The 20205-nt window shown below is 41.2% G+C and overlaps 1 protein-coding gene across 1 annotated transcript in view; it reads left to right on the top strand.

Annotated features, from left to right (window-relative positions):
• The window catches only part of Drd3 (dopamine receptor D3), a 41471-nt gene extending 25879 nt beyond the window's left edge, over positions 1-15592 (top strand). The window contains 6 exon segments of the mRNA XM_048345986.1: positions 1881-2023; positions 8439-8635; positions 10551-10628; positions 13322-13346; positions 13349-13663; positions 15396-15592. Of these exon segments, the coding sequence (XP_048201943.1) occupies positions 1881-2023; positions 8439-8635; positions 10551-10628; positions 13322-13346; positions 13349-13663; positions 15396-15592 (955 nt within the window).
• The last annotated feature ends 4613 nt before the right edge of the window (positions 15593-20205 follow it).

Below are 20205 nucleotides of genomic sequence, written 5' to 3'. Positions count from 1 at the left end.
AGAATTGAGTAGATTATATTCTCCCAGCCATGCCTGCATGCCAGTTTGTCCGATAAATAAATCCCATGTTAAACACGTACACACACAGAGTTAGAAATTCACTAATATGAACCATCTCTGGCCCCTTGGCACAATCGTATTTATGATGGCAATAATACTGTGTCTTCAAGGTTCAGTAAGTACCGGCCGAGCACCGGAGTCGCACAATTTAGTCACACGGGAAAGCAAGGGGCAGAGCTGAGACGAGACCCCAGTCCCTGATCTCTAAAGCGCGCCCGGACTTCGCCACCCTCCAGGAGCCGCGAGAGGCAGGGGCGCCCCTCGCCAGGCGGGCCTGCGTTCCGAGGTGGCCCGGGGCCCAGCCTCCCTCTCCCCGCTGCTTGGCGCTCGCGGTGGTCGGTCATCAGATCGGCCGTCCGTGATCTCTCCGAGAGGAAACCAGAGGCTAAACAACCTGTCTGGATAGGAATTCAGGGTCCTCGCAGAAACCTTGGGGATGGGGGCAGTGAGGGTTTCCCCTCCCGCCTCCCCGCGGAGCCTGGAGAGCCCCCCAGGTGAGCAGTGAACTTCTCACCCCGGCCGAGCTGGCGGAGTTCTTGCTGCATTCTGGTGCCCTCTGATGGAGGATTCTGGAACAGCCTTGAGTTCTCAGCCCTCCTCCGCAAGCTGGGGGCAGGGGAGTGGGGGGAGGTCCGGGGGTACCGCCTTTATTCTAACGGTTCCATCCTGCTTTAAAAAGGAAGAAAAAGTGTCATGTGACCATGATAAATTGTAGTCTTGTCTCTCACTTCTTACCCAAGTTAGGAATCTGACTGCGGTCTTCCCTAACGTAGACATCCTCAAACTAGCCCAGCATGTACAAGACAGGGAGTCCCACCACCACCCCCCCCCCAACATCGCAAGCAAATAAAAAAAAAAAAATACACATTCCTAGATTCTCTTTCAAAAAGTGCCTCATTAAAATCTCTGGGGGCATGGCCTGGGAATCTGCATTTTTAACAGGATCTCCCTATCCCCCCTCCCCCATCCCAGGCAATGAAAGATTCGGGTTATTGAGAAAATTGAGACCATTCACACGTGCTCTGCCAGTACAAACTACTCTTGCTACGTGGTCTTGCCTGGGGGAAACCTTGTTCTGTGCTTCAGCCAGAGGGGGATGGGACACTTAGACATGGGAGAGCTAGCCCTACAGGGCCACCCCAATTGTCTACCTCCCGGGTGCATTGTTGACCTCCTTGCACCTCCCCTTCTTTGAGGAGGAAGAGGCTGCTACTGCCATAATGTTCTGGCTCATGGCACGCCCAAAGTAATGAGCCAGCCAACTATGGACAGAAGCCTTTATCTCTCTGGTATTCACCACTGTGAAGAAAAAGGTTGACTAACACCTCGTGTAAAAGCAAAAGACAAGATTTAAAATAAGCCTCCATCGGCTATTATTCAGATCTATTTCAGAACCTTTGTTGAAATGCCTCATCACTTTGAGGGTAGAATTTATATTCAGATACAAGCAAGGAGCAAACGTCTTCCTTAAGTACAAGAGTATTACTGTCTGGAAAGCTGTGGAAGAAAGTTAAAAGTCCCCAGGCCTGCATCAAGAGTCTGCAAAATGAAGGATGTGGGACTTGGAGCTGCTTGTACTGGAAAAATGGCTCAGAAGCTTCCCAGCAACCTGCTGATAAATACTGATGTTTATGCTCCTCCTTCCTCTCTCTGCTCTTCCTCTCCATAACTTTGTCATCTCAGCCTTTCCCTTTTCATTCAAACAAGGCTTTGCTAACTCTTCTGCAGCACATGCTGGCCTGGTTCCCTGGTTCATAACCTCCTTCAACTTGTTGTCGCAGGGGTTCCACATCCTGACATCTCTGCCCTTGCTTTCACAGGTACACTGCAGTGGTCATGCCAGTTCACTACCAGCACGGCACAGGGCAGAGTTCCTGTCGGCGTGTGGCCCTCATGATCACAGCTGTGTGGGTCTTGGCCTTTGCTGTGTCCTGCCCTCTTCTCTTTGGCTTCAACACTACAGGTAACAGCGGTGGCTTCCCTTACAGCACCTAGAAATGTGCAGCACCCCCGCGTGGCTGTGAGTGACATCCACCCACCCCTGACATTTCTCAGCCCAGTCTGGTCAATGGGCTGTTTGCAATCAAATGAGAATGCTATAGACTGCTAAGCATTCCCCTTTTGTTGGATATAAATAAAATACAATGCAAAATCTTATCAAGGATTGGCACAGGGACAAAGTATTTCCCCAATTAATGAAAAGCCTGACATACCCCTGTTTTAAAGGAACTGCTATTGTACTCATTTAAGAAATGTAGCAGTTTTAAAATGAAATTATGTTAATAATTCAGCTGAGGTTTGCTAATGAAAAGATAACAGACCTACAATGCAAAATAATAAATTATAAAAAGTCTTCAAGTAGGCTATATATTTCTAGACAGACTTATTTGTTTGTTTTTGCAGTATTGAGGTTTGAACTCGGGCCTTTGTGCTTGCTAAACAGGCACTCCTGCCTCCAATAGACTAGAATTATTTCTAAATTTTTCAATAACAAGAATTATTCCTGACACTTGGGAATTAGTGTAGATTCTCAAGTTACTGAAGCATGTTTTTAATTTAGACTATGATAGTCGGTAGATGGTATATGTAAATGGATCATGGATATATGGATGGATGGATGGATGGATAAATGGATGAGGTCTATATCTGAGATGTTTTGGATTTTAAGCATATGGCATCAATCCAAATTTGCACATCCTGTGGATCAACTCCTCTGTGTCTATCCCATGTCCATTTGTCAGCCTCAGGAAATTCATATATTGTATAAAAGCTATTGACAATGCACACTTTGTGTTTTGCCAAGAGAGAACTAGATGGCTAGAGTTACATTATTCATTTGAATTTCTTATTTTGTCCATTTTGGTTGGTTTGTTCAATTTTTACTTAGTTCTGTGTTTGTGAATTTTTGATCCTGATTTATGAGTAACATAACCATATACTTAAGTATATGTTAAATGTAATATATAACATATAAATATAGACAAATCCTAATTCATGATCATTTTTCTTGTCATGGCTCTGGGGTTTGAACTCAGAGCCTTACACTTGTTTGGCTGGTGATCTACCAGTTGAATCATACTTCCAAGCCCAGCTTTCTGCTGGTATTTGCCTGGAATTTAACTTAAAGTGTTCCTAAGTTTTGTTGCTGTTGTTGTTTTGTTTTTTGTTTTTTGGGTTTTCTTTTTGCCAGTCTTGGGGCTTGAACTCAGGGCCTGAGCACTGTCCCTGGCTTCTTTTTGCTCAAGGCTAGCACTCTACCACTTGAGCCACAGTGCCCCTTCTGGCACATATATATATATATATATATATATATATATATATATATATATATATATATATATATATATATATATGTGGTGCTGAGGAATTGAACCCAGGTCTTCATGTATACGAGGCAAGCACTTTGCCACTAAGCCATATTCCCAGCCCTGTTCCTAAGTTTTGATATTGTGATTACCTTGTTATTATTTGTTATTATTTTTCACTTGTTACTTCTTTATTTTAACTGTGTGACACTGTCTGCACACAAGCACATATACATGCAGCAAACCTGCATCTTGCAGTGCTGTGGTAGAGGCTGGCTCTGCGACACTATAATCCCCTTTGTTCAGAGCATTAAACGTGATTGACGACGTAGTTGCACTAAGTCACGTCTGTAGCCTTATTTCTCTGTGAAAATGTCTTCTAAATGGGAATTTGAATGAAGACCTCCCTGCCACCACTAACAAAGTCACATTCTGCCAACCTTTGCTGGGTTGAGTGTGGCTACTGTAGCCAGTCATTCTCAGAGGCGGGTGGAGTCAGTCATATTCACTCTCTCTCACACACACACCCTGCCAACGGCTGAAATCATCACCAAAAACATTAGTTCACAGACTTCCCAGTTAATGTCAACATCAAACTCGAAGAATGATGAGCTAACTGCAACATCGTGCCACCAGTGACATCATTATCATCCCAGAAACAAAACTCAGGAAAATATTTCCCAAAAGAATTTCAAATGCAGAAAACAACAACAACAAAAAAGTCCTGTTTCAGTATGGGTGTTCTTACTGGTTACCTCTCACAATCTCCCGCTTCATTTTTAGTTTTAGAAATAGCATTATAAAAGGGCCTCCAATTATTCATATGTTGTGATCAAATACCAAGCCCACTGTACAGCCTAATGCATATGATCTGTCATTGTTATTATGACAGATATTATGACATTTTCTTTTTTTTCAGTCATGGGGCTTGAACTCAGGGCCTGGGCACTGTCCCTGAGCTCTTTTGCTCAAATCTGATGTTCTACCACTTTGAGACACAGTGCTACTTCTGGTTTTCTGGTGGTTAATTGGACATAAACATTTCACAGACTTTCCTGCCTGGGCTGGCTTTGAACTGAAATCCTCAGATCTCAGTCTCCTGAATAGCTAGGATTACAGGTATAAGCCACTACCAGTACAAAGCTTAAACTTTTTTGTTGTTGGTTGTGGTGATGGTACTTGAACTCAGGAACTGGGTACTGTGCCTGAGCCTCTTGGATCTCAAAGTGCTCTACTACTTGAGCCACAGCACAACTTCATAGAAAAGTTTTCTGTTCCTCAATGTGGACACATCAGCTCCTGGGGAAATTTAATCAACTGTCTTTCATTGCTGAGAGTGAGGGCCAAGAAGGTCTCAGAGAGAGATGAAAGCCTGAGGCCTCTACCCAATGTATTTCAGGCTCTTGTTGTCACCCAAAAACAATTCAGAGACAAGACAAAGTTATTGGGGTCCATCTTCTATTGCAAACCAAAATCCTTCATGTAAGGAGTGAATACAGATGCTCTCAGAGTACATCCCAGCCACCAGGGTCTGAGGAAACACATCCCATAGTCAAGCCCAATAGAGGGGAGGATTGTTCATAATTTAAGGCACAGACATGGTAGGAATTTTTGGGATAGATCAGGGGTTTTCTCAGAATCAGGTTCGCTCCCGTCATGATATGGGGTTTTTCGTGTAAGATAGTGTCAACTGTATAATAGGAAATTTTGTGAGGTTAATGATATGGAGATATAGTTATCCTAAGGCAAATGACAATAGAAGGTCATCTTCATGAGCCATATTGGTCCCAGCGGGTTCTAGCAAGGTCTAGCTTTTCTCTGCCTGAGTGGCCACATGACTGACATGTTGCTGTAGTGCAGCTTTGCTGTGCCATTTTCCTCCAGCCGCAGTGGGCAGCCTCTCCTCTCATGCTGTGCAGCCCACCAGTTGCTCCTTCCCCAGTCAGGGCTTAATAAGTGGAACTCAGGCAGCAGAGGCCAGGCATCCTCTGTAGTCTAACCCTCACAGTGTAGCTTTGTTATCTTGATAAGCTGTGGGTTCCTCAGCAACTCCCCATCTATAAGAAAGTTCCTATATTCTCTTGAAAACCCAATGTAAATGCCTTCTTTCAGGCATTTTCCCCCTACTCCTTCTATTCAAAGTAAAGGAGAAAGGGGCATAGGGTGCGACCGGTAACAACTGATTTGGTAACTAGCTAGGCTTTAAGGACTGAAGCACACACAAAAAGAAGCTTCTGGTCAAGTTCTTCTTTTAAGGACATGTGCTGCTACATGTGGTTGCTTATTGTTAGAGAACATAGAGAAAAGTTGAACTTTTCCAAATTCAACTTGGACTTGCTCCTATTGTCTGAGCAAAGTGCAGCAGGAGGTGGAATCTTGGGTCCCAGGATGCTTCAGGGCTGTGGGGCCTGGCTGGACAGTGTTGCCTCAGCTCCCCGCTGAGACCCTGCGGGCTTGTCAACTATCACAGCAACAGCCTCTAAGAAAGTGAGAGCATGTGGGGTGTTGATGTGAGAGGCACCTAACAATCTCAGAATGAGTCGTTCAATCCTTTCATTTCACAGAGAAGAAAAATAACTCGCACTGGAATTTCTGCTAAATCAGATAGCTATTGTGTTATTAAAAAAAAGAATTCTAGGAAGAATAAGCAATAGCTAGTGACAAGGGTTTAAGAAAGCTTCAGATGGAGAAAAACTTAAAGAGTTAAGCACATCCTATCCACGGGCTTGATTTTCCTTTTTTCTTTCTTTCTTTTTTTTTTTTTTTAAATAAAAGAAGTGCAGGAGTGCTATTTATTTGATTTTACAATAGAACATCTCACCTGGCTTTCAGAACCCTAAGAGCCCAGGAAAGCTTGGTTGTGCAATAAGTTAAGAGAAGAATAGAAGCATACAGGTGAAAGGATAATGACTATTCCTACAATCAGATTCATCAGCCATCTCCCTACTCTGGAATCCATAAAGGTCAAATCATTCTGTGAATGTGAAGTTGATGAATTTTTCAAGTCAGCCTTCTTTTTGACCTTGCTATTCACATTACTATGGGAGCTCAAGTTACCAGGTTAGCCCACAAAAGCCTTAGACCCAGAATAGATTTGTTTATTTTTTATTACCTAGATTACAGTGTTGCACACAATTAGTGTACCATAAAATTTTCCAAACCATTCGTTTCCTGGTCAGAGAACCAAAAAAAAAAAAAAAAATCCAAACCAATCAGTAAATGAATTTTCACCATCATCCATTTTGTCTTAAATGTTAAGTAGATCTAATCTTAGAAAATGAGATTACACACACACACACACACACACACACACACACACACACACATATTTCTCCTTTATCCTTCAGTCAGTGACTACTTATAGGCTTAGATAAAATTCTCATTTGTACATTTTTCTATGTATTCATTATTCGTATATTCATGTCATAACTACCATACTTGTCTATACAGTACTGTTTTGGTTAAATCAAGATGAGGCACCTCACCTCCTGAGGAAGGCTTCCAGGTATTTCTAGGCCAAGTGGCCTCTAGAGGCTTCTGCAGCTGTGCAATACAGAATCCATTGTGCTGTGCTCCTCACATACCTCTTGCTGCCCTAGTAACAGGATGCTCACTGACACTGAGTCTACCGGGGCCTGGGAAAGGGCCCCACTCAGTGTCACTCTCTCTATTGTACAATCCTTAAGCTCACATAGCATGGAAAGTCTGTGAGTGGCTGCAAAGTTTGATCAGAGAGCAGGCAGCAGCTACTTCAATAGAGGAGGGGAAAAAAGACAGTATGAGTTCAGTGATTGTAAATGAGGGCCATCATTGTCAGTGATCCTGAAATAACTATGTGCCCTCTCTCTGCTCTCTATCTCACTCATACAAACACTTTCAAAAATTTAATGGAAAAATAAATGCTTGCACAAGGTAAAAACACTCACAGGTGTAATGAGAGATGAACACACTCTATGTAGATCTCTCTCCTTCCCATGTCCCTATCCCCTCCCTAGAAGCAAAGACATATTTTTAAAAGATAATGCTTGTAACAAGCACACTCAGGCATGTGTATGTATGTGTCTCTGTTTTTTTTTAACACAAATAAAAGCATACTAAATCTACTTCTAACTCTGGCTTTAAAAAACATGGTATTCCATCTGTAAAATTTTGATGTCAGGCTAAGGAATGTGTGGGTGAGACTAGCAAGAGAAATCTCCTTTTCAGTCTATGTGGCTTTGAGTAATGTATTGAATCTCTCTGAGCTTTAGTCTGCTCATCTGAAACTACAAACACTCATGGAATCTACCTAATGTACTGTTGATGTAACAGTTATGAAATATAACACCTATAGAGCCCATGACCTATAGTCTAGCAGATATTAGCTTACTTCCCTTTTTGCTTTCAAGCAGGGCAAGTTTCTGGCCACTGGGGGAATTTCAACACTTGCTAGTGAAGGCCAAGCCATAGAGACCTCTTACAGAGTGGCCAGAGTCACATAGAACAGTCATAAAGAGTCTTCAGAATTCACATTCTCCTCTGAGACCATATCTTAATCAGTTTTCTTTCCATCCAACCCTGGCCAAGTACTGGGATTTCCTGCAAAAGCAAATGCCTGCCTACTATTCAACTACCACCTACCCCACATTCTGGGTTAAAAGAAGCAATCTTCTCTTCTTCCACACGAGCAGGCCCTTTGCTGAGGGCTACATCTCGCCTTGAAGCTTCTGCTCACCAGTTCAGGGAGCCTCCCCAGTCTCCCAGTGACCATACCATATGGAAAGATTATTACTTACCTAAATAGTTGGCTCACAAAGGTAAACACAGTGTCTAATTCATTGTGCAGCCCCAGTGCACAGCAATGTCTGGCATATAATCACTGGTCAATGTGCTGTAAGTAACACAAAGATGAATTGGCTTCCTGTCCTTAAAGAGCTGACATCCTAGGCATGGGAGACCACGTGTCCTGTCCAACCCTCCCCAGCATGAAAAGGTGGAGGAAACCACAGGTCATTTGTGCCCATGCTCAGGGATCCCCATGGAAGCCCAATCCTTAGCAAACTGTGTTGCCTTCTCTCCATCTCTCACTCACAGGAGACCCCAACATCTGCTCCATCTCCAACCCTGATTTTGTCATCTACTCTTCAGTGGTGTCCTTCTATGTGCCCTTCGGGGTGACTGTCCTGGTCTATGCCAGGATCTATGTGGTGCTGAGACAAAGGAGACGGAAACGGATCCTCACACGACAGAACAGTCAGTGCATCAGTGTGCGACCTGGCTTCCCTCAGCAGGTAAGCACCTGCAAGGGGCAGAGGCAAGCTGGTACCAACCTCCGAACTTTTCAGCCTTCTGTCCAGCCAACTCTGTATCCAGCCAGCAGGGATTGATTGTGCCCATGTACTCCTCAGAGGATACAGCTCTGACCCTCACCTTCTAGTCTACCAGTATTATCTATGCTTTTAAGATAGAAAATCCCAGTTCAAGAGTGCAATTTGTTTTCCTAGAGCTCATTGGGCAAGAAGATAGGACAGTCTCTGGATGGTTCTACTTCCTTTAAGATCCTATCATTTCCTCCAAATGACCAGCAGTTAAGATGTCCCACAAGATTTGAGTTTTTGTGTGATTTGACTGGAAAGAGGTTTAATGTTTTCAATCAGTTCAAGTTGCACTTTGAACTGTTGGTGGAGCTTCAGAATCAAGTTTTTGTTCAAACTACTCATTCCAGGAATCGTTAGCATGCATCAAACCTTTTTTCCCCTTTGTGATTTGGCCCCTGTGTCAAGGCACTTATCAGCTGGTAGAAAGAGATAGATCTCTCTAGGATCTGAAAAGGGAGGCTACTCAGTACTCAGTACTGAGCTACCAGTTATTAGGACTTTGGAGTTTGCTTGCCTTACTGCTTAGCACCATAAATGATGAGTCAGGGCCACTTGTAATCTACTAGTAAAGGAACTCTGGGAAAACTACACAGCCTCTGCCTTCATGGAGCTTGCAATACTTACAAGAAAATAAAGCCTACCTCCATCCAAGATGCATGAGCAGTTTCTAACTAAAAGGAATGCCTTTTGGTTTTGGTGTGGGATTTTTTTGGGGGGAGGGGGAGATGGAAGGTAGTTGGGATTTGAACTCAGGGCTTCAGGCTTGCGAAGCACAAGTAATCTACCACTGAGCCACATGTCCAATGCTTTTTTGCACTGGTTATTTTCCATTGATTTTATTTAGCTTTTAAATTATCTTTAAATAGTTGTTCAAAGGGATTTCAACTCAACAAATCAATTACAAGTACAATTCATCCTGATCATTATCACCCCTTCCATCATTTTCCCTGCCTCGCCAACTATTTTATTACCGCCTCCCCAGTTAGCACTAGTTATTTTGAGATAGGATCTGGCTTTATGCCATGACTGGATTACAATTTTCCTATTTTATAGTTCATGCAATAACTAAGATGACAGGTATACATCACTACACTTTTTCATTGAGATAGTCTCCTGAACATTTTTACCTGGTTTGGCTTAAGAAAAAAAAATTGATCCTCTTAATCTTGGCCTTCTGAGTAGCTAGGATTACAAATAGAGCCACCGTACTTGGCTCTGAGGGGGATGTTTGCCAAATGTGAAATACAGACCATTAAGCACCCAAATATGAAGTGCTATGAAGACAAGAACAGAAAGACCAATTTGCTTAGGAAAAGGTAAGACAGAGGGCTGGGAATATGGCCTAGTGGTAAAGTGCTCGCCTCGTATACATGAAGCCCTGGGTTCGATTTCTCAGCACCACATAAACAGAAAAAGCTGGAAGTGGCGCTGTGGCTCAAATGGTAGAGTGCTAGCCTTGAGCAAAAAGAAGCCAAGGACAGTGCTTAGGCCCTGAGTTCAAGCCCCAGGACTGGCAAAAAAAAAAAAAGCAAAACAAAAAAGGCAAAACAGAGTAAGAACTGAGTTTAATCTTTAAGACAGAACCAATTAAGGTGTCTAGATCAATCTCTGATGAACTAAGTGAAGGGAAGACTCTCAAAGTTGAAGTTTCACTTAGTTTGAGTAGGACAAGATTGATGGTCCTCATGAATTTAGGTGGCCAGGATCCAAGGCTCAATATAGGAACACATGGCATTCAAAATATGATTGTATGATACATGGTTACACATGATACACCTCAGCAGTGTGGAACTTAGCTCACAACTGTTTCTTCTTCAACCTACCCTAGTCTTCCTGTCTGCGGCTGCACCCTATTCGGCAATTTTCAATAAGGGCTCGATTTCCATCAGATGCTACAGGACAAATGGTAAGTAGGACATGTCCTGGATCATAGGAAAACAATATGAGACTTGTCCTAGAATTCAGTCATACCTTGATTTTATTCCTATTCCCAGACAGAATTTAGCCTCGATCCCATGCTTATTTTTTAATAGATGACAGTGTCTGCCATAAAATCTTCAGAACAGGACTCATCAAATGGTATTCACAGGGCCTAGGACTATTGGCCTAGATTCCAATAACTGAAGCCAATGATTTCTCAGATACAGTATGAAGAGCTATTCACAGCCACTTGCAAGAGGAGAAGGAATGAGATATCAATGATATACACATAAGCAATACCACTGCAAAAAAAAGCAGAGAAAGGTGACTTTCAAATGTCCTTTTTGCCAGTTAGTATGGAGGCAAAGAAGACAATGGTTGCTCTAACCCTTCCCTTTCCAATTTAAGCCAGACCTGACAACCTCCAGATAGCAGAGCCTTGAGTGGAGCCTGGAGGTATTAAATATAAAGACCAATATTCCTCTCCTTGAACACCGCCTTAGGAGTTAAACTTCACAAACCCATAATAATGAGGGTTTGAGTCTTGTCCAGTCTCTGTGTAATTAATTTTTAACCATTTTTTGTACATAGGCTTGATGTAGTAATTATAGGCCTTTTTTGTAAATGATAAAAGATAGATGAGCAGTTTACATTTGCCCAATGGTAGATGAAAGTCTCCGGAGGCTTCAAGGGCAAAGGAAAAGTGTTGACTACAACGGAGGGGATTTGGAAGCCAGCTGCTACGTTGCCAGGAGTGTGGAGCACTGGGTTCCATCATGCCATCTGGGAGAGAAGGTCTCTGCCAGCCAGTGGCAAAGGAACCTTCTTCTCAAGTCAGCCATATAGGCAGGGATAAGGACGTGCAGAACGAACTGAATAACCTACACAAGAATTGAATTCCTCCTGTAGGACTCTCTACAAATATAAAGTAGGAACACAGTATTCCCCAGTGAAATAGAATCTATTCCCAGTTTCAAAAATAACTGAAATCACCCTTTAGTTTTAGAAATAACTCATTAGAAGCTAAATATTGTCATTTTTAGAGGATCAATAAGTACCACATTAATCATAAACATGATCTTGGTTATAAGTTGTCAAAACATAGTATGCTTATATTAATTATTAGGAATCTCATCAAAATGAAAGCCAATTTTTTTCACAACATATTCCTTTAGACTTCTGAAGAATAACTCTGGTGCACAGTTTTTTTAAAACACTAGCTCATCATGGTGAGGTCCTGGATTTGCTCATTCCTCCCCACCATGTTTAGAGTGTGTCTGGAAATCAGGCTTTCTTGAACTAGGGAGAAAGAAGAAAGTGTTTGGGTGTTTACATGCACTGACTTGGGTAGACAAGGAAACCTGGCCAGGTAGCTAACATACTCAGTGAGAAAGCTGAAGACCAGCTCCAGGTGTTATTCATGCTTCAGGAATTATTTGGCTAGAAGACCTAGGAACTTGGACACTAAACGTCGCCATGAATAAACCAAGTCTAAAGTCTCCCTGCTTCACCAGTTCTGGTTCAAAGTCTCAGGTGTGAATCTCCAACAGTTTGGACTTGGTTCATATAGCAGAACTTCAAAGATAGAAAATAAAGATAGAGCATGAACACAGCTGGCTCTTAGCCTTCAAACCTGGAATGAAGTTCAGATGTTGGACATGTATTTGCCTGCTCCTTTACCAGCCAAATTCAAGAAAAATTTACCTTCCTTTTTCTACTCTTAAAAATCCATTTCCCCCAAGTATTTATGTGGCTTGCTTGTTTTGCTTTTTGTTTTTCAATCTTGCAAATGAGATGCAGAAACATTAAGTTAGCTTGCTGCAAGATTATGTCCACTAAGTAAAGCTGAGATGAAAAGCTTGAGTTTGCTTTTCTCTTCACAACGTTATGTCCAAGAAAATTTAAAATATAAAAAGGTAGAATGACAAATATAACAAACTCTTTAGCTGTTATCAGGTTGTTTCTGCAATTATTAACTTTTGACCAATCTTTTTTCATTGATACTACTTTCCTATATTTACACACATACATACACAAATCACACACACACACACACATCACACCAATCTGTTAAGAAGCAAATCTCAAATACAGTATTTTCAACTGAAAATATTTCTATAAGATCATCAAAGATACGAATATTCTTACAAATCATAATCCCAATGCCAAATCACATTTAAAAATAAAAATTCTCTAATATCACTAAATATCTAATCAACATTTAAACTTCCAAAATTGTCTTGCCAATATTTTATAATCGGTTGGTTTGAATACACATTCACATAAAGCCCATACCTTGTAACTAGCAAGCATTGTTGTTATCATCACCATTTATTTTTGAAGAAATGGAATCCTTTGCTTTGTAGAGTTTCATGCACAGGCATGCCAGATTTTGCTACCTACATCCCAGTGATGTCATTTTCTATGTTCCTGTCTATAATCAGATCATTCTAACTCAGAAAGGCCAGGCTATCATCCTTTGCTGCCCTCTTCATGATCCTGTTACAATGATTGAATGTGTTCTGTGTAGCGGGCACTTGTGATGTACAAAGTCAGGAGTGGATTTCATTCCCATAACTTCCCATTGTCTTGCCCCTCCCCCTCAGATGCTCCCTCTGTAGGTTTTATACAGCAATGTTCTTTCTCCTCTTCCTTCTTTACAGTTTCTTTCCCTTTCAGAAACATACAGAAGAGAAACCATATCCCAGAAATATCAGGACACTTTCTTGTCACTCTTGCAGCCTCTGTCTCCTGGCCGCGCACACATGGAGCTGAAGCGTTACTATAGCATCTGCCAGGACACTGCCTTGAGACGGCCCAGCTTCCAAGGAGAAGGAGAACTGAAAAGAGAGGAGACGGTCCAGAACTCTCTGAGCCCCACCTTGGCACCTAAGCTCAGCTTAGAGGTACGAAAGCTCAGCAATGGCAGGTTATCAACATCTCTGAAGCTGGCTCCCCTGCACCCTCGTGGGGTCCCACTTCGGGAGAAGAAGGCAACCCAGATGTTGGCCATTGTGCTTGGTAAGTGAGTTGACATGAGTTGGCTTGGGTTGCACTATGTTCACTTGGAGCTGGTGGCAAATTCTAGAGTAGCTACATTTGACAGAAATTAAAATTTCAATGATCAAACTTTTTTGTTTATTTGTTTTGTTTTTGTTGCCAGTCCTGGGGCTTGGACTCAGGGCCTGAGCACTGTCCCTGGCTTCTTTTTGCTCAAGGCTAGCACTCTACCTATTGAGCCACAGCGCCACTTACGGCTTTTTTCTATATATGTGGTTCTGAGGAATTGAACCCAGGGCTTCATGTATACGAGGCGAGCACTTTACTACTAGGTCATATTCCCAGCCCCGAATGATTAAACTTTTTTTTTTCATGATCAAACTTTTATAACCATGATTCCTTGATTAACTTTATATACTTTTAGAAGTGTATTTGTTATTGTTCAACTACTTTGTTGGATGTAAAGATGTGTTAATTCGTGTAAGAGGAATGCTAACTGGCAGTTCTATTCAAAATACGGTCTGGCAAAAAAAAATTTCAATGACTATAATATTTATAAAATGTGCAGACTATAATTGAAATGGATTACTACATAAATTTTGACACTAGTAGAAAGCCAAAATAGCTACATGAAATTTGTGGAGCTTCCTAAGACACCTAATTGAACGGTATCTTATAGAATTACAATGTATTTAGGATTATAGGATCATATATAATTATAATGCATAAATCAAAAACTAATGCTTTAATTAAATTCTCTGTACATATTGGATATTTAATCAATGTTTTACTTATTTTAAAATATTAAGTGAAAAAATAAGGACACATAACAATACTGTCATATGACATAAAAATATCTAGGTTATTTTAATTACAGAGGAAAAAAAAAACTAAAAAGAAATTCACCAAGGTGTCAAAAGTAGTTGAGTGATGGGTGGTTATTTTCCTCTTTCTACTTTCCTGTGTTTACCAAATGTCTTATTTTGTATACAATCGAAGTTCTTCTACTAATTTTTTTTTTTTTTTTTGCCAGTCCTGGGCCTTGGACTCAGGGCGTGAGCACTGTCCCTGGCTTCTTCCCGCTCAAGGCTAGCACTCTGACACCTGAGCCACAGCGCCCCTTCTAGCCGTTTTCCATATATGTGGTGCTGGGGAATCGAACTGAGAGCTTCATGTGTAGGAGGCAAGCACTCTTGCCACTAGGCCATATTCCCAGCCCTCTACTAATTTTTTAGTAGAAAAAGATAAACTTTACTTAAAAATTCTAAACAATGTAAGTCATGCGTGCCATATTGCACTAATAAAGGCACTTCATTTCATTCCATATTATTGGTAAGCCCAAATATTTTCATATATTAGGGGCTTTATTAGCATGCTTAGATGTCATCTCCTCAATAGTAGGGACTATCTTTAAGGTCTTCCTCCCTTACCAAAGCAGAGGACATGTCTTTAAGTAGGAAAATACAAAACAAATCTAATTGAATGGAGGAGAAAAGATTGGTACAGAGTTACCTAAAAGCCAAACTCAAACATTGGCTCTGAGGTAAAACAAGGCCTGAGGTGAATCAAAGATATTAGCATGTCATTTTCTAAGAGAAATGATGTGAATAATGACACCTACTTCCTAGGGTCATTGGAAAAAAATAAATGATAATATAAGACTTCCAGCATGTAGCTGGTCTAGACAACTATGAGTTGTTTTCACGAGATGAGAAAACTCCCTACCCACTTTCTCTCTTCCTTTGTAATACAGGGGCCTTCATTGTCTGCTGGCTACCTTTCTTCTTGACCCACGTTCTTAATACCCACTGTCAAGCATGCCACGTGTCCCCAGAGCTTTACAGAGCCACAACATGGCTAGGCTACATGAACAGCGCCCTCAATCCCGTGATCTATACCACCTTCAATGTGGAGTTCCGCAAAGCCTTTCTGAAGATCTTGTCTTGCTGAAGAAGGACATTAGGCAACAATGTTGTATCCATCTCTAGCTGCCAGTCTGTCAGGACCTGACCAAGGCCTGCTCGCAGACTGCATTATCCTCTGGCGTGTGGTACAGAGATGGTTCTTGGAGCAGGATGTCCCTGCATGGCAGGTAAAAACCAACTGCTTCCTCCAGAACAGAATGTTCTACCTCCCCAGCTCACATCTGACTTCATGTTGACAACCTCCAAATAGCTGAGGGCTCCTAAATGACAAGCAATAATTCAGAAAGCATCTAGTAAACCATGGCTCTCTACACATACAGAGAATTTTCACTGGAGGGTGATTCATTGCAATGAAGGAAAACTGAACAAATTTTATCATTCTCAACATGCCGGGGTCCTTGACTTCTCAGCCAGTAAACCATCCTGAAAAACAACCAGCCTGTCTTCCTTCAGACACTTAATTAACCGTTAGATGACTAACCGTGTGCTTTTGTGGACCCATTCCTTCTTGGTGTTTTTTTTTTTTTTCCTTTCACTGTATCCTGAAATATGAAAGGTTAGATCACCTCTCTGTAGAATCCAGTCGGCTATGTTTGGTGAAGATAATTCCTCACCCCAATGTAGACACTGTCCCACATTGGGACCTGGCCTTGGCTTCAACTTTTCTACCCTGTATGTGAACACTAGCTAAGAAGGCCCTATGACCCCATTCCCTTACCTCTTCAGTCTCAAGGTCTCAATTTCCAGAATCACCCAAGATGGCTATGTTCTCTAAAGAAGGAATAACAATTCCCAAAGTAATATCACTGTTGGACTTGGTGGTTCAAGCCATCCCTTACATATGTGTTCTGGAACATGTCAAGCTTTTTCTGGCCAGGACTCTTTATCTGCTTAACAGAAACCCAAGACTTTAAGGCACTGAGACTTTCACCAAGTCTGCCTGTACCTGTCACACCCAGAAAAATGACAATAAATCACAATAACTAAGGCAGTTCCTGTGGTTAAAGAGCTCACCACCTGCTCCTCAGCTTTCCCTTTTACTATTAGTCCAATGGTTGTAGGGACTCACATAAGACTTCCAGAGGGGCATACAGCTGAGGGTACCACACAGTGTGGCTGTCCTGAGCCATGTATGAACAGTCTGATACATCCTAGTACAGTTTCTAACCATCACCACTCCAACAACTGAACTCAAAAGTATATCAATAATTCATAACTGCCATTCAAAATTGCATTTAGGAGGAATGAAGATATTCTCACCATTAACCTCCCTACCTTCTGTAGCTCATTTTCATTGATTATTACGGAATCAAGGGAAAACTTATGGATAACAAATGTTAGTCTGAACATCAATAAATTTACCTTTAAGAGCTTTTAGTGTATAGGCATGACACGTACGTGCTGCAAGGCTACTAAAACTTTAAAGTGCACAAGAACTTTACAAGGAATCTAATGTCTCCCTCTTTCATCTTTATTTTTCTAATCCTTCAGTTTACAGCAAGGAAATAAATACTTCCCCAGTGGCTTAGCTATCTGTTATTCCTGAATGTTTTAAATTCCAGTACTTAAAAATGTTATTATCTATAATAATGTTTGTATTTTAACTTAGTGGGAAAGTGTTGCCTGCCCACTTAGGTCTTGTACCTTGTGCCATCTAGCTTGATAGATTTATGGCACAAGCAAAGCTGAGTCCTGGGACAATTAAAATCTGCAAAAGTGAAGATTTATGATTCTGAAGTGTTTTCATACCATGTAAACAGAAAATGGGTGAGCCAGATGGATAAAAGATAATGGAATTCCATATCAAAGTCAGTGTTCTGCAGGTAGAAATGCAATCATCAGTATCCACCAGTATATAAAGAAAAATGGTAGCAAATCTCTTGTATCTTTTCTTTATATCAAGTACAGCAACTCCATCTTGTATGAAAATTAATTACATGTGGTTTGACTAAATAGGGTCAAAAATGATAATAAATAAATAAAAACAAAAAGAAATTTTCAAAACCAAAGATTTGAATTCTCCTGCATGCATAACCAGTTCAGTTGATGTGGAGTTCTTCATAATTGTCAGCTGTGTTTCAATCATTGCGTGATCTGCTGAGTGTTTTTCTGCCCTTAATCTTGTGAAAATATGCCTTCCCAAAAGCAAATGGTACCTAAAAAATCAAGCAAATTTTAACATGTCTAATTGAAGTGACACAGTGAAAATTTCATATTCATTGAAAGGCAGAATGTCCTCAGTGCCATTGGGTGGTGTTATGGAAAAAATATATTAAGCATCAGCAGTAGTTAAGATAAAGAGCATAAGAAAGATCTGGTTTTTGTTGTTTTGGTTTTTGTTGTGTATAACAGTAATTCTGTGGCAGTAAAGTAGTCTACTCTATGAGGCTTCAAGTGTGGATGCTCAGACTCACTGTCCATACAGTGTATATAATTTGAGTATTTTTAGCCTACTGAATTCTGTATCCAGGGTTTCTGTGGGGTTTCCTCTGTGGTGCTCTCCTTGGAACCATACCAAGGGTCTACTCTATGCAACTTTTATAATAGCCTTAGGTAAAATAAATTTATTTTATCAACAAGGAAACCGAAGCAGGGAGTTTAAGCTATCTGCCCAGATCAGTCATTAAGTGACAGAGGAGTCAAACGTACATTCCTCTGATTCCCATGCTGTTCAATTAGCCATAATAGAACAGCTTCTCACCAAAGAGGTGTGGGGAAAAGGAGGAAAGGTAGGAGGAAGAAAAGATTGTGAACAAAGATCTTACATGGAAACAAATCCTACCCCATCTACTGGATCACAAAGTTCTGAGACCCTAGCTCAAGACATTAATCTCACTCTCTTGCCATGTTTGATTTCTGAAATAGTAGTGTAGGACATCACATCCTTTTTGGTAGGACCAATCTTTAAAGAATGTATGGTTCTGGCCTCTCTTTATTTTACATAAATGGAAACTGAGGCCCAGAACTATTGTTAAATCACAGACAAACTTTCAAGTGTTCTACATCAAGTTCATAACTCATTTTTCCTTGCCACAGTCTTCAGGGCCCCTGTTAAAAACAAAACAAAAACACTACAGATTTGAGGATTGAGGTTAGAAACTAGCCCAAGCAGAAATCTGTGAGACTCTTATCTCCAGTTAACCAACAAAAAAGGCAGATGTGTACCGGGCAGTAGCTCACGCCTGTTGTAATCCTAGCTACTCAGGAGGATCTGAGGAGTTTGGTTTGAAGCCAGCCCAGGCAGGAAAGTCTGTGATACTTTTATCTCCAATAAACTTCCAAGAAAAAGATGGAAGCAGCACTGTGGCTCAAGTGGTAGAGTTCTAGCCTTGAGCACAAAGAGGCTCAGAGACAGAGCCTAGGTCCTGAGTTCAAGCCCCAGGACTGGTTAAAAAAAAAGTCAGAAGTGGAGGTATCACAGAACTCCAGCCTTCAGGTAAAAGCCAGGTGAGCGCTCAATATCTAGAGCTCAAGCCCCAGTACCAGCATCAGATAAAAACAAAAACAAACAAACAAACAAAAAACCAAACCAGATTTTATATAGGTACAAAGTGAATGTTTTCTTGTCCTTTTCCACCTCTAAACAGAATTACCACTTAACCAGATCATGTAGTCTATTATTCTAAAGAATATCTGCTCCAGAGTTTCTTCTAATCCAGTAAAGAGCTTCCTAGAAAAGTCCCAAGCACCCACTGCAGCCTCTTCATCCCTCCAGTCCCTCCACTGCTAGTTCCCACCACCACCAAGGACTACTTTCTAGGCTCACTGTTTTTGGAGCCAACATGGCAAAAAATAACTCAGAAAGATGTTGACCTGAATGAAACAGAGCAAAACCTAAAGAAATCTCATACTGACCCAACACTATATATGTGAAATCCACATAGCATGGAAATCCAAATAGAATACAGATCATATTGAACTCTAGACCTTAAAGCAAACATTTCCTTCTTCTAAACCACTGTCCTCTAATACACTACTCATCAATCACTTGATCAATAGTTACAATTGATAACCTTCTATGTGCTAGGTATAGCGTCTGGTGCTAAACACCATCCAAGAAGGCATAGTCCCTTCCTCCGGAAACTTGTAGTCTGTGTGGAGGAAGAATTGGGTGTATAGTGCTGAGCCGCTTGCTGTTGATGATGAAGAGGATGTATAGTGTTTAGAAGCTGCATATTGTCCAATTTGAGACATCATTTAAAAAGAGAGAATCTATTACAGGTAGCTCTCTGATGGATGAGAAAGATGAGAACAAGCAAGGACCATGCAAAGAATTACAAATGATTTCAACTGGCAGCAAAAAGAAGCCCTATGCATGGAATGGGAAAGGAAGAGCTTCATTTCTGAAGATATCTTGCAGCTCTGTTTAGGTGGCAATTGGCTTGATGGTGTGTGCCACTTGTTACCGAACACATCTGGATTCTGCACCTCTAGCCCTCACTTATGTGACAACTTCTTTCTGAGCTGCCCTGCATTTCAACAAACACAGGCTTCCATTTGAATTTGTCTTTTCTTTGAGTGGCTAGTTGGACAGACCTGGAGTCAAAGATAGTTAACATTTAAGCAGTTCAGAGATTTGGGTCACGAACCAAGGGAGGTCAGGGAAAGAAATTTGTTTTTGTGAATGCTTCAGTCAGA

This window comes from Perognathus longimembris, chromosome 5, assembly GCF_023159225.1.
Source record: "Perognathus longimembris pacificus isolate PPM17 chromosome 5, ASM2315922v1, whole genome shotgun sequence".
In the NCBI taxonomy this organism is placed as follows: domain Eukaryota; kingdom Metazoa; phylum Chordata; class Mammalia; order Rodentia; family Heteromyidae; genus Perognathus; species Perognathus longimembris.
This window is presented reverse-complemented; position numbering and strand designations above follow the sequence as displayed.